We start from the raw sequence: 16050 nt of genomic DNA, 5'->3' as shown, positions 1-16050 counted from the left end.
AAGAGAGAGAGAGAGAGAGAGAGAGAGAGAGAGAGAGAAAGAGATGAATAATGGCTAATCCACTTTCCTAATTAAACTGCAGTTTCACCATAAATTCTATCTTGTCTTTCTATAATAATAAGTCCACACTCATGTCAAATTAGAGTGTATATAGAAGAGTTCCCCTGATGGCTGAGATCTAGCAGTGCTTACAGATCCACATCAGGAAGATCTGTTCTCAGGGCACAGAGATGTCCATATAGAGACTGAGCTGGGAGCATATGGACTCCCGAAGCAGCTGAGGTTTTGATCTGTTCCTTTAATTCAGGAGGCAGATTTATTTGCTTGACATATCTCATTGTCCTTTCAAATTCAAGTGTAGGACTTTGGGGTACTAGTTAGCTGAAGTTTTTCTACTTTTCATCTCAAAAAGTAGTGACTTAACAATTGCTCAAAACATCCTACATAACAGGACAAGAACCATGGCATATGGAGAATAATGATAGCCAAGCTAGTTCATTAGTTTCTTTGGACTTGAAGACCTTGCAGATCATTAAATTCTACATTTAGAGTCAAACATTCTCCCATCCCGAATCATTTGTCAGATGAATGTGATTAGTCCACTTTACAGTAGACTTTCAAACTCTTGTAATTATACCATCCACTCATTAAGATATGATTTGGCAAATAATTAACTTGATACAGAATTTCATGTTTTCAGCAATTTTTTTGTACTTAAAAAAGAAAAAAAGCCTGGCATATATCTTTACAGATTTAAGACCTAAATCATCAGTTTCCAGGTCCCCATTTAATGCAATGTGATTTTAAGTACAGACCATTTTAAATGGAGTTGTATTATTTGCTAAGGTTATTACCACCCTCATCTCATCCCACATGGTGACTACACAAGTAGTAAAATCAGCTGCATTTATCTTTGCAAACCTTATTGTGTTTATATTTCTTAATGAGAGAGAAGGAAGCAAGGAGGAAATTTAGAAGAACTCAAATATCTTAGTTCAATGATTTCTGCATTTTCTCTTTTCCCCATATCAAAACTGCTCATTTTATATGGATTGGCAGAGGTTTCTAATTTGGGGAAGATTTTAGGAACCTTGCTCAAGCGTTAATGTTTGCTCTTTGTGGTTCAAAAGAGATGTGTTAAAATGCTATTGTCTAGGCATTAATTGTAAGAAAATTGTCATGGTTGTGAAGGGTTTTTACATGGCTAGAAATTTCACTTTGTACACCATTTATTCCAGTTTTTAATTATTTGTACCTTCCAATTCTACTGTCTACTTATTTTCCTTTATAGGTTTTCATTTAGATCCTCCCTTTTTTTGCTTTCCAAATTTATGTCCCTTCTAGCATGTGGCTGCTTAAATAAGTTTGGATATCAAGACACAGAAAACATTGACAATGGATGGTGTCATAAATCCGACTTACATACAAGTGACATGGAATTCAGAGATGTCACAAATTGGGTCCCTATTCACTTTGGGTCTCTGGGTGGTGTGATTCTCAATGTCATTGACTCTTTTTGATTCAGTATCACAACACTGTCATCTTTTTGAAGTCAAGGATATAAGTTATAGTATTCCTCTGAAGTTTCATAAAGCACTTTATATTCTCTTCAAACAGGGTGATATCAGCAAAGGTATAAGAGCAATAGCAAATGTTGAATTTAACTCCGGCCAAGCAATTTGTCACCTTCATGACTTACTATCCTCATATGTAATAAGCAGTAAAATATCACATTAATTATAACAACGTTTCAGAATCTGTTAGGAAAAGTTGCCTAAATTTTCATACTTAAGACTTGATTTTTTAAAAAAATCTCATTCCTGTGTTCATTTTCTAGGCATGGATTTTTCCATTTCTATTTTCACACAGCTATACTATCACAGATATCATATATTATAGATCTTTCCTTATTATTAATAGCATCCATGGTTTACTTATCCTAAATGTCCAACAATAGTGCAATTATTTCCATGCAAAGCAATGAACATATTTATGAGTTAAAATGTTCCACATTTAGGACGGATGCTTTAGGATTTTGTCAAAGGGTATGAACACTTTAAAGGCTGTTCATATGTATTACCAAATGTCTTTCTGAAATGTTGATATCAACCTGCCTTACCAAAAGACTGGCAGAGTATGGATCTCATTTCACCAAATAGAAAGGTCATTTTGTCCCTCTCCTAATGTCCAATTCTCCTTATTGCTACACTGGACAGCTCCCAGGAGCCTTTCAGGGCCCTTAGTACTCACTCTCAAACGCTGTGAATGAAGACACCATATTGAAATGTTGGACACTATAAAGAAAATCAACACATACATACACGCAAACACAGGCCAAAAACTTTACACAAAATTTTTTTTCCTTACAGCCCCAAATGGCACCCTCAATAAGGATGATATTTCTCATTAACATGAATTCAAAGGGAAGAATGACAGGCTCTTTATTTTTCATTTTTATGTGTCATCTATTTTTAAAATAATGGACGATTGATTATAGGTTCCAGTCATTCTAAGTGGCCTTGACTCTGTCTCTCTCTTTTTTTTTTTTTTTTTTGCAGTACGCGGGCCTCTCACTGTTGTGGCCTCTCCCTTTGCGGAGCACAGGCTCCAGACGTGCAGGCTCAGCGGCCATGGCTCACGGGCCCAGCCGCTCCACGGCATGTGATCTTCCCGGACCGGGGCACGAACCCGTGTCCCCTGCATCGGCAGGTGGACTCTCAACCACTGCGCCACCAGGGAAGCCCTGACTCTGTCTTTTGACTGATACAATGTTGCCTAATACACGCAGTGCCACCATATGCCACCTCATTCCAAACCAAAGCAAAATCTCCTATTTCTATTCTTTCACTGATTTTAAACTTTCATTATACAACGGCATCAATAATACTATGGTCTGAATGTGGATGTGGTTAGATAAGTGACGAGAGAAACAGAGAACCCTTCATAAAACATCACTTAAAATTGTGTTTCCAAGCTACTGTGAGCTGTTTTCATATGTCATTACAATTGCATGCCATTTTCTTTTGCTCAGCCTGATTCTGACTGAGCTCCTAAGGTTCAATCCTTAGTGCCAGGTTACTGTCGTGCAGTATTCTGACAAATAATGGAATCCAAGAACACTGTCTTTGCAGTATTTGATCATTGTCTCTATCATTATTTCTCAATTTGCACCAAAAAATGACCTCCAAAGAGCCTAGCTCTTATTAAATAGCTCCTTAATTCCAAGATGCAGAATTAGGAAGTTTCAAGCGGACTAGAAATACTAGGCAAATCCCAAGTAGGAGAGAGTGCAGCACAGTCGAGTGTACTAACAACTTGACCCTGGCGTTGGAAAGAAAGATGAGGTGTCCTGTTTCCAACAGTATCTAAGCACTAGCTACAACTCTAAGGCTCATAATCACCAAAGAGCAAGTAATTCCTTTCCCATGACTCAGAATACAGCACGTAAGGAAGAAAGAGTCTCCGGGTAGAGCATCCCCAAAGCAAGGGATCTTCAAATGTATGTTGTCCAAGGGTAATGCTGCATTACCCTGACCATAGGCACTCCAGCAGGAACTGAAGGACATATTATCTCAAGTAGGAATTTTTGATTTGTGATAGTTAAATCGTTCTTATGAACATATTGGCTGTTTATCTGGGTATGTGGATGGCATTTTCTGCTGTTTTTCTCTGCTTTTCTGTTTACATTGGATCCTGGGGTAATCTAAGCTCTGGATTAAAAAGGGAAACTGGATGGTATCTCTCATGCAATTCAGTTGAGAGGTCAAATTGTTAAAATCCAATTTTGGAACTATATGAGGAGTTTTTGTCAGTTGCAATAAATTTGAATGAAGTATATGGTTAGAGTGTTCTAAAAACAACTGTGCTCCAGGCCTCATGGGTCCTTGGGGGCATAGGAGGGCGTTTGCCCCGCCCACTCGGGCCTGGGGAGCCTGCTGAGCTCCCAGGCTGGTCCCCTGCCCTCCAAGGTCCCCTGCCCTCCAAGGTCCCCCCTTCCCCCAGCCTCATTGGTCCTGGGGGCATAGGAGGGCGGCCAGGGGAGATCAGGAGAGGCAGGCGGGAGGGGCCCTCTGGGACCGGAGGAGCTGGAGAGGAGACGAGGGCGTTTGCCCCGCCCACTCAAGCCCAGGAAGCCTGCTGGGCTCCCAGGTGAGGTGCCCTGTCCTCTGAGACCAGGGTGGGGGGCACGGCTGGGTCCCTTCTGTTCCTTCAGCCTAAGCCCGACTTCCCACAGGCCCCAGGGCCTTTTCCAGCCCTGTGGGTCCTGAGCAGTGGCCCCGCCCACTGCCCAAACCTCGCCCTTGCTTAGGCCCCACCCTGCACAGCCAAGGCCTCCCCGGACTTTTTTTCCCCCTCCTCCGCTTTTTCACTATTATGGTACTGCTGTACCTTCCGGTTGTTGATTCACCTATATTTTTATTTTCATATTCTTTCTAACATATCTGTTAGTTTCCTAGTCTAATTTTATTTTTTACTTTGCTATGTTCTCTCTCTCTTTTTTTTTTTTGTCACCCCACATGGCTTGCGGGATCTTGGTTCACAAGAAGGGGATTGGGCCGAAGCTCCTACGGTGGGAGCTCTGAGTCCAAACCACTGGACTAACAGAGAACCTCAGACCCCAGGGAGTATTCATCAGACTGAGGTCTCACAGAGGTCCTCATCTCAGCAGCAAGACCCAGCTCTACCCAATAGCCTACAAACTCCAGTGTTGGAATCCACAGGCCAAACAACCAATAAGACAGGAACACAGTCCCACTCAAAAAAAAAAGAGAGAGACAGAGAGGGCAAAAAACTATGTCACAGATGAAGGAGCAAGGGACAAACCTACAAGACCAAATAAATGAAGAGGAAATAGGCAATCTACCTGAAAAAGACTCCAGAGTAATGTTAGTAAAGATGATAAGGATCTCGGAAATAGAATGGAGGCGTGGATTGAGAAAATACAAGAAATGTTTAACAAAGATATAGAAGAACTAAAGAACAAACAAACAGAGATTAACAGCACCATAACTGAAATGAAAAATACACTAGAAGGAAACAATAACAGAATAACTGAGGCAGAACAAATAAGTGAGCTGGAAGATAAAATGGTGGAAATAACTGCCAAGGAGCAGAATAAAGAAAAAAGAATGAAAAGAATTGAAGACAATCTCAGAGACATCTGGGACAATGCTAAAAGCACCAACATTCAAATTATTAGTGGCCCCAGGAGAAGAAGAGAAAAAGAAAGGGTCTGAGAAAATATTTGAAGAGATTATAGTCAAAAACTTCCCTAACATGGGAAAGGAAATAGTCACCCAAGTCCAGGAAGCACAGAGAGTCCCATACAGGATAACCCTAGGAAAAACACACCAAGACACATACTAATCAAACTAACAAAAATTAAATTTAAAGAAAAAAATATTAAAAGCAGCAAGGGAAAAACAAAAAAAGTAACATACAAAGGAATCCCCATAAGGTTATCAGCTGATTTTTCAGCAGAAACTCGGCAGGCCAGAAGGGAGTGGCAGGATATACTTAAAGTGATGAAAGAGAAAAAACTACAACCAAGATTACTCTACCCAGCAAGGATCTCATTCAGACTCGACAGAGAACTCAAAAGTTTTTCAGACAAGCAAAAGCTAAGAGAATTCAGCACCACAAAACCAGCTCTACAACAAATGCTAAAGACACTTCTCTAGGTGGGAAACACAAGAGAAGAAGAAGACCCACAAAAACAAACCCAAAACAATTAAGAAAATGGTCACAGGAACATACATATCGATAATAACCTTGAATGTAAATAGATTAAATGCCCCAACCAAAAGACACAGACTGACTGAATGGATACAAAAACAAGACCCATATATATGCTGCCTACAAGAGACCCACTTCAGACCTAGGGACACATACAGACTGAAAGTGAAGGGATGGAAAAAGATATTCCAGGCAAATGGAAACCAAAAGAAAGCTGGAGTAGCAATTCTCGTATCAGATAAAACAGACTTTAAAATAAAGATTGTTACAAGAGATAAGGAGGGACACTACACGGTGATCAAGGGATCAATCCAAGAAGAACATATAACAATTATAAATGTTTATGCACCCAACATAGGAGCACCTCAATACATAAGGCAAATGCTAACAACCATGAAAGGAGAACTCAACAGTAACACAGTAATAGTAGGGGACTTTAACACCCCACATACACCAATAGACAGATCATCCAAACAGAAAATAAATACAGAAACACATACTTTAAATGACATAATAGAACAGATAGATTTAACTGACATTTACAGAATTTCCACCCAAAAGTGGCAGAATACACTTTCTTCTCAAATGCACATGGAACGTTCTCCAGGATACATCACATCTTGGGTCACACATCAAGCCTCGGAAAATTTAAGGAAACTGAAATCATATCAAGCATCTTCTCTGACCACAACACTATGAGACTGGAAATCAATTACAGGAAAAAAACTGTAAAAAGCACAAATACACGGAGGCTAAACAGTGCATTACTAAATAATCAAGAGATCACTGAAGAAATTAAAAAATACCTAGAAACAAATGAAATGAAAACACGATGACCCAAACCTATGGGACGCAGCAAAAACAGTTCCAAGAGGGAAGTTTATAGCAATTCAATCTCACCTCAAGAAACAACTCAAATAAACAATCTAATCCTACACTTAAAGCAACTAGAGAAAGAAGAACAAAGAAAACCCAAAGTCAGTATAAAGAAAGAAATCATAAAGATCAGAGCAGAAATAAATGAAATAGAAATGAAGAAAACAATAGCAAAGATCAATAAAACTAAAAGCTGGTTCTTTGAGAAGATAAACAAAATTGATAAACCCTTAGCCAGACTCATGAAAAAAAAGAGAGAGGATGCAAATCAATAAAGTTAGAAATGAAAAAGGAGAAATTGCAACTGACACCACAGAAATACAAAGGATTATAAGAGACTACAAACAACTATATGCCAATAAAATGGACAGCCACGAAGAAATGGACAAATTCTTGGAAATGTACGATTTTCCAAGACTGAACCAGGAAGAATCAGAAAATATAAACAGAACTATCACAAGTAATGAAATTGAAACCGTAATTTAAAATCTTCCAACAAACAAAAGTCCAGGACCAGATGGCTTCTCAGGAAAATTCTATCAAACATTTAGAGAAGAGCTAACACCAATCATTCTCAAACACTTCCAAAAAATTGCAGAGGGAGAAACACTCCCATATTCATTCTATGAAGCCACCATCACCCTGATACCAAAACCAGAAAAAGATATAACAAAAAAAGAAAATTACAGACCAATATCACTGATTAACATAGATGCAAAAATCCTGAACAAAATACCAGCAAACAGAATCCAACAACACAGTAAAAGGATCATACGCCATGATCAAGTGGGATTTATCCCAAGGATTCTTCAATATATGCAAATCAATCAATGTGATACACCACATTAACAAATTAAGGTATAAAAACCATATGATCATCTCAATAGATGCAGAGAAAGCTTCTGACAAAATTCACCACCCATTTATGATAAAAACTCTCCAGAAAATGGGCATATAGGGAACCTACCTCAACATAAAAAAGGCCATATATGACAAACCCATAGCAAGCATCATACCCAATGGTGAAAAACTGAAAACATTTCTGCTAAGATCAGGAACAAGACAAGGATGACCACTCTCGCCACTATTATTCAACATAGTTTTGGAAGTCCTAGCCATGGCAATTAGAGAAGAAAAAGAAATAAAAGGAATAGAAATTAGAAAAGAAGAAGTAAAGCTGTCACTGTTTGCAGATGACATGATACTATACACAGAGAATCCTAAAGATGCCACCAGAAAAATACTAGAGCTAATCAATGAATTTGGTAAAGTTGCAGGATATAAAATTAATGCACAGGAATCTCTGGCATTCCTATACACTAATGATGAAAATTCTGAAAGAGAAATTAAGGACACACTCCCATTTACCACTGCAACAAAAAGAATAAAATACCTAGGAGTAAACCTACCTAAGGAGACAAAAGACCTAATGCAGAAAACTATAAGACACTGATGAAAGAAATTAAAGGTGATACCAACAGATGGAGAGATATACCATGTTCTTGGATTGGAAGAATCAATATTGTGAAAATGATGATACTACCCAAAGCAATCTACAGATTCAATGCAATCCCTGTCAAACTACCAATGGAATTTTTTACAGAACTAGAACAAAAAAACTTAAAATTTGTATGGAGACACAAAAGACCCCGCATAGCCAAAGCAGTGTTGAGGAAAAAAAAACGGAGCTGGAGGAATCAGACTCCCTGAGTTCAGACTATACTACAAAGCTACAGTAATCAAGACAATATGGTACTGGAACAAAAACAGAAATATAGATCAATGGAACAGGATAGAAAGCCCAGAGATAAACCCACACACCTGTGGTCAACTATATGACAAAGGAGGCAAGGATATACAATGGAAAAAAAGACAGCCTCTTCAATAAGTGCTGCTGGGAAAACTGGACAGCTACATGTAAAAGAATGAAATTAGAACACTCCCTAACACCATACACAAAAATAAACTCAAAATGGATTAGAGACCTAATGTAAGACCGGACACTATAAAACTCTTAGAGGAAAATATAGGAAGAATACTCTTTGACATAAATCACAGCAAGATCTTTTTTGATCCACCTCCTACAGTAATGGAAATAAAGACAAAAATAAACAAATGGGACCTAATGAAACTTAAAAAGGAAACTACAAACAAGACAAAAATACAACACTCAGAATGGGAGAAAATATTTGCAAACGAATCAACGGACAAAGGATTAATCTCCAAAATTTAGAAGCAACTCATGCAGCTCAATATTAAAAAAACAAACAACCCAATCATAAATGGGCTGAAGACCTAAATAGACATTTCTCCAAAGAAGACATGCAGATGGTCAAGAAGCACATGAAAAGCTGCTCAACATCACTCATTATTAGAGAAATGCAAATCAAAACTACAATGAGGTATCACCTCACACCAGTTAGAATGGGCATCATCAGAAAATCTACAAACAACAAATGCTGGAGAGGGTGTGGAGAAAAGGGAACCCTTCTGCACTGTTGATGGGAATGTAAATTGATACAGCCACTATGTAGAACAGTATGAAGGTTCCTTAAAAAACTAAAAATAGAATTATCATATGACCCAGCAATCCCACTCCTAGGCATATACCCAGAGAAAACCGTAATTCAAAAAGACACATGCACCCCAAAGTTCATTGCAGCCCTATTCACAATAGCCAGGTCATGGAAGCAACTGTCCATTGACAGACGAATGGATAAAGAAGATGTGGTACATATATACGATGGAATATTACTCAGCCATAAAAAGGAACGAAACTGGGTCATTTGTTGAGACGTGGATGGATCTAGAGACTGTCATACAGAGTGAAGTAAGTCAGAAAGAGAAAAACAAATATCGTATATTAATATCGTATATTAATGCATATATGTAGAACCTAGAAAAGTGGTACAGATGACCCGGTTTGCAGGGTAGAAATAGAGACACAGATGTAGAGAACAAACGTATGGACACCAAGGTGGGAAAGTGGCGGAGGGGTGTGGTGGGATGAATTATGAGAGCAGGATTGACATATATACACTAATATGTATACAGTGGTTAACTAATAAGAGCCTGTTGTATAAAAAAAATAAATTAAATAAAATTTAAAAATTAAAAAAAAAAAGAGAGAGACATGTACCACAATGTTCACTGCAGCACTATTTGCAATAGCCAGGACATGGATGCAACCTAAGTGTCCATCAACAGATGAATGGCTAAAGAAGATGTGGCAGATGTATACAATGGAATATTATTCAGCCATAAAAAGAAACGAAGTTGAGTTATTTGTAGTGAGGTGGATGGACCTAGAGTCTGTCATACAGAGTGAAGTAAGTCAGAAGGAGAAAAACAAATACCGTATGCTAACACATATATATGGAATCTAAAAAAAAAAAAAACGGTTATGAAGAACCTAGGGGCAGGAGAGGAATAAAGACAACAGATGTAGAGAATGGACTTGAGGACACAGGGAGGGGGAAGGGTAAGCTGGGACGAAGTGAGAGAGTGGCATGGACTTATATATACTACCAAATGTAAAATAGCTAGCTAGTGGGAAGCAGCCGCATAGCACAGGGAGATCAGCTCGGTGCTTTGAGATGACCTAGAGGGGTGAGATAGGGAGGGTGGGAGGGAGGCTCAAGAGGGAGGGGATATGGGGACATACGTATGCGTATGGCTGATTCACTTTGTTGTACAACAGAAACTAACACAGTATTGTGAAGCAATTATACTCCAATAAAGATCTATTAAGAAAAAAAACCAAAAAAAACCCCAAAAAACAAAAAACAAAACAACTGTGTCTCTAAAGAACTCCATGGCTCAAATCGAAGGGGAAGACGGCTTTCCAGGCACAGAGATGAAAACAGCTTGACTTAAGATCCTATGCTGGTGAATATAACACATCCAACTGTTATTATAAGATAATTGAGTACTGCTAACTTAATAGGCAAGAGACCAGAGCTATGCAATAAACCATACTCAAAAGAAATGTAATTAATGAGATACCATCTTTCATCTGGCGAATTAACAAAGCTGTGTATGTGTGTGTTTTAATTATGATTCTGAAGGCTGACAAGGATACAGTAAGAGAGGGTGTCCCCCAGATGGCCTGTGAGAATCTAGAATGACTCAACCTCTTTGAAGAGTAATTTGGCAATACCTATCATGAGTCTTAGTCATGCCTGGACTCTTGGGTTGAGTAATCTCATTTCAAGGACTCCATCTAAAGAAATAAAGACATAGTCTAAGATACATATAGAAGGGCATTGGTTGGATAAAGATATCTCTATTTCTAAAAAAGAAATAATTAGAAACAACATTAATAGTCAACAATAGCAGATTGGTTAAATAAAGAGGTTCACTAACGGATGGAATATAGGGTGAAAAAATGAAAACATGTGGTCTGGGTGTATAGCCAAAGATGCATAAAAGTGGCATGTGAAAACACTGAGGAAAGAATAACTTAAGAAATGTATCAGGGGAATTCCCTGGCAGTCCACTGGTTAGGACTCTGTGCTCTCACTGCCGAGGGCCTGGATTCAATCCCTGGTCTGGGAACTAAGATCCCATAAGCTGTGTGGTATGGCAAAAAAAAAAAAAAAGGAAATGTATTGGAGCAACTGCAGAAAAATTTGTCAAAAAAAAAAAAGTTTAGCTTTTTCAACACAGACCATATATAAAAGTAAATTGGATTAAATAGTTAAATATAAAAAATTAACCATGAAAGTAATAGAAAATACTAATGTGCATGTGTGTTGCACATAACTAAAATTATGGGTCAAAAAGTCCTTTCTAAACAGTAGCAAATGGAAAAGCTGGAGATGAAAAGATTGCCCCATGATAAACAAAACAGAAAGCATACCACAAATTGGAGGGAAATATTTGCTACAAAAGAATCAAAGGTTAATCTTTTTAAATCTAATAAGCTCTTAAAAGTTAATGAGAAAAGTGGGACAACATTGTGGCCATTTCTATTTCTTTCTTTGTGAGCTGCCTGAGCAAGAAACATACAAAAAATATTCATTCTTACTAAGATCTTAAGAAAATAATGACTTTTTTTTTTTTTTTTTTTTGCGGTACGCGGGCCTCTCACTGTTGTGGCCTCTCCCGTTGCGGAGCACAGGCTCCGGACTCGCAGGCTCAGCGGCCATGGCTCACGGGCACAGCCGCTCCGCCGCATGTGGGACCTTCCCGGACCGGGGCACGAACCCGTGTCCCCTGCATCGGCCAGCGGACTCTCAACCACTGCGCCACCAGGGAAGCCCTGACTTTATCATTTTTAAGGATATAATGTCCAATATGGTGAAAGTGAAAAAAATAAATATAATTAAAATAGGTTCTCTCATATAAGCTGGAGGGAATATAAATTAGTTGAATTCTATTGCAGGAAAATTGACAGTTCATATTCGAAATCTTAGCATTTGGCATATTGTTTGAGCCAGGACTTTGAATTCAAGGAATTTATCCTAAGGAAGTAATCTTGAATCTGCACAACAACTTGGCACTGAGGCTATTAGCTTCAATGATGTATATAATAATGAAAAACCAGAAACAATTTTAATAGCCTCAAACTGGGGATTAATTAACAGAATTAAGTGACATCATGAATGGAATATTATATAGCCATTAAAATAATTGTAGAAAAATCTAATGAGATACTAGGAATAATTATTAAGCAGAAAAAACAGGTTATAAACTAAGTATAGAAAGACTCCTCTTTAAATTAAAAATGACAACATATTTATGCATTTGCATAGAAAAAAATGAATATGTTTATGTGTGTGTATATATGTCAATAGTGATTTGTATGGGTAGATTATTTTATTTTTGTGCTATAAGTATTTTCTATTATTTTCGAAAAGGAATATGCACTTCTTTGATAAAAAGCACTCATTCCAAAAAGCAAACAAACAAACAAACAAAACCCCAAAACAAGTGACATTCAACTTTCCTGAAGAAGGGCCTAGGAAGGGTCTTAAACGGAAGACAGGATCAAAGAAAAGGTTCGAATTTATTACATATTCAAATCTGCTGCTATGTACAGAAGTAAAAACCCAATCAATTGTCATTGAGGAGAGTGCTTTTGGAGGAATAAGAGAAATTTGCTTGTAATAAGGAAGCCCTTGGAAGGCATTCTACCCTGTCCCCTTTCATGGGGAAACCTGGGTCCTAAATAGCCCTTTTCACTTAGTTCCAGGATGAAAACGACACACCCCATTTACAAGAGGACACTGGGATAGAGCCTGGCCCCGCAAAAGCAGGAGGCCCAGGCTAGGCTCAGGGTAGGTAAGCCCCACAGTGTGCCTGGGGTATGACCAGAGCTGGCTCTGGTACCCAGGATGGCAAGACAACAGCAATGGCACAAAACAGGATGACTTCAGTTTTCTTGGTATTTTTCAGACTTAGCATAGTGTATACTCCCAGTTACACTAGCTTTTGGAGCAGTAATAACTTTTCCAAAGAAAATATTTCAAAAGTGAGGCCACAAATGCCCCTACTTCTCGTGGTGGACACCTCAGAATCACCTTGATGCTGCGCTTCACCTGAGGACCTCTGCTCTCCTTCCTGTAATTCATGAGTGTGCAGATCCAGAAATCTTTTCTCAGCTCTTTGTGCTACTTTGGTGTAGCCTCAGGCCATCGCTATCTGCTCTGCTTCCAAAGGTTTTAATCATCTCCATGTTTCCCTTTCCTTTTTTCCTCCTGCCTTAAAAAAGGCAGCTCGAAGATGGGCACCCATCTGTCCAGAACAGTTTCTGATCTCATAAAGTTTAACACTTTCTGTACCAGATGGGCGTAATCCTGATTTTTTTCTTAACACATCCTTGCAGCAATGATGCTAGTTGGGTTGCAGATGTCTTGAGAATAAATTTGGCTGTATCCTAATACCATTGGACGACAGTACCCAGTAAACTATTCATATTTTTAGAATGGGAGAAGATTTTCCCCTACTTGGTCACTATCTGTTTCCTAAGTGGGCTCCAGAAATATGCCTTCAAAGGATGCCATTGAGTGTGAATGACAGGAGGACAGTCATTAGCTACCTGTCTCTGAAATGATGTAAGACAGAGCCCATCTCTGTGTCAAGGAGTGTAATTTCTCCTATGTCAGCTTTCCTCATTGGAGTTTGTCAAGAATGGAGGTCTTTGCTTGGGCATGGCAGAGCAGCTAAAAAGGGGTTAACTGACACATTCAAGTACAGAAGGTTCGGTTTCGCCCCATTTGACCAATTACACATCACTAATAGCAAAAGAGAAGGCTGAGAGAAACATATAAAGGACCATTATTCAAGACCATGAACCAAGTGGTCTCACTTACCTCTAGTGTAGTTAATACAATCTTCTCAACTGAAGAAAAATAAGCCTCCCACAAGAATTGTGTCTGCTGTCTAAGTGCTAGGATTTTATCCTGATGAATAGACCTGATTGTAGAAGGAATCTGTAACACAAAGTGAACACATAATAACTATAACCGGATAACAATAAGATGCCATTTAATCAAAATAACCCACTTGGGTTAGGCTTTTATTCTTCATAGAATTCAGCTTCTAGCATACAGATTCTACTAAAAATCACCAACCCCTAAATTGAAAGGCCCTTCAGAGGTGTCAGCTACAAACAGCACTTACTGGGAATCAGCTTCAAGGACCTTAAATGCACGAGAGTTACAGCTCGCTTCTAAGATTTGGTAGCAGCTTATCAGTTGCTTAGGGTGTTCCTATAGTAGTCTTTGCTGTTTTTTCTTCTCAGATTCCCACGCATCCTTGATCCTGCCCATGGACAACCAAGTTCTACAGAGAAGGAGCTACAGGCTTGCAGCAAGGCTGAGAGACATCATCCCCCAAGCACTTCTAAGGCACACCACGCCAGGGACTACAAATGATCTACAAAAAGGCTTTTTAGGGAATGTCTCCGAGTCTCTCCATTTAATATGCAGCTGGGGTAGTCATTTCTATGTGCATGTATCTCCCACCTCTCCCTGAGAGCTTTCTGCTCCCCAGACTTCTCTTTGTGGCTCCAGCACTTACCCCAAACTAACACAATCTGTCATACATGTTTAACCATCACTGCTTTCTACCAGGCTGCACAATTTTTAAGGGGGGATCTATGCCCTGTCCATCCTGCTACACATTTTATAGCTAGGAGAGTGGCTTTTTTGTGTAGGTACACCTCAGAGACACTGTGTGTTCAGTTCCAGACCACCACAATAAAACAAATATCGCAATAAAGCGAGTCACACAAAGTTTGTTTGGTTTCCCAGTGCATATAAAAGTTATGTTTACACGATAGTCTATTAAGTGTGCAATAGCATAATGTCTAAAAACACAATGTAACTACCTTAATTAAAAATACTTATTACTAGGGGCTTCTCTGGTGGCGCAGTGGTTGAGGGTCCGCCTGCCTATGCAGGGGACGCAGGTTCGTGCCCCGGTCTGGGAGGATCCCATGTGCCGCGGAGCGGCTGGGCCCGTGGGCCATGGCCGCTGAGCCAGCGCGTCTGGAGCCTGTTGCTCTGCGACGGGAGAGGCCGCAGCGGTGAGATGCCCGCATACCGCAAAAAAAAAAAAAGAAAAAAAAGAAAAAAATACTTATTACTAAAAAAACCCCACTAACCATCATCTGACAATACAGGTTGACACAAACCTTCAATTTGTTTAAAAAAGAAAAATAAAAGCATCTACGAAGCATAAAATAAGCGAGGTATGCCTGTTGTAGTTATTCAATAAATAGAAGTGGAATTGAACATGGCCATCTGAAGCCACCAAAGGGATATCATTATTTTCACTAGCAGTATAACTCAGTGGTTAAGCACAGGAACATGGGAGTTAGACCACAGTGGGAGTCTTGGCTCTGCCATTTACTAGCCCTGCTTCCTTAGACAAGTTACATGATCTCTCAAAGATTTCATTTCTTCACTTATAAAATGGGGATATAGTACTAACATCGTAAGGTTGTTATGAAGTTCACATAAGTGCTTCACACAATGCCTAGCACATGGGAAGCTTTATTAACAAAGCAATTATTACCACTACTATTATTATTGGCTTAAGGGTGATGATATTCAAAGACAGACCAATTGCTTAATGTCTGCATGTGAACTTGCTTGGGTCTGGAGCTCTGAAATGTACTTCCTGGGTGTCTGATGAGTCTCCTTGGTTTGCTCCCTATCTTCACCTATAGCCCAAAGGCTATTTCATTTATGGAGTCTATACTTAGGGGAGATTCCTTGTGATTAGCAACTGTTCTTTTGTGCTCACCTCTTTCTGCATGCATGCCTCCCTAATGTGTAATTAATCAGACAGGCATGAGAGCCTGGACTGAAGCAAGAATGCTCCGCTAGCTGTTTTAGCAAGAAAGTTACCCATGGCACTGTGACTAAGACTACATATGAATTTCCAGTGGTGGCGAAGGAAGTAGGAGCATTTTTTTTTTTTTTTTTT

The 16050-nt window shown here is 39.1% G+C and overlaps 1 protein-coding gene across 1 annotated transcript in view; it reads right to left on the bottom strand.

Moving 5' to 3' along the window:
• The window catches only part of EXT1 (exostosin glycosyltransferase 1), a 300239-nt gene that overhangs the window by 23442 nt on the left and 260747 nt on the right, over window positions 1–16050 (bottom strand). Inside the window, exon 4 of the mRNA XM_007451678.1 lies at window positions 13929–14048. Coding sequence (XP_007451740.1) covers window positions 13929–14048 — 120 coding nt within the window. The remainder of the gene's footprint in view (window positions 1–13928; window positions 14049–16050) is intronic.

The sequence above is a fragment of the Lipotes vexillifer genome, unplaced genomic scaffold (genome assembly GCF_000442215.2).
Source record: "Lipotes vexillifer unplaced genomic scaffold, Lipotes_vexillifer_v1.1 scaffold440, whole genome shotgun sequence".
NCBI classification, from domain to species: Eukaryota; Metazoa; Chordata; class Mammalia; order Artiodactyla; family Lipotidae; genus Lipotes; species Lipotes vexillifer.
The sequence above is the reverse complement of the archived record's forward strand: the minus strand, read 5'-3'. Positions and strand labels throughout refer to the sequence as shown.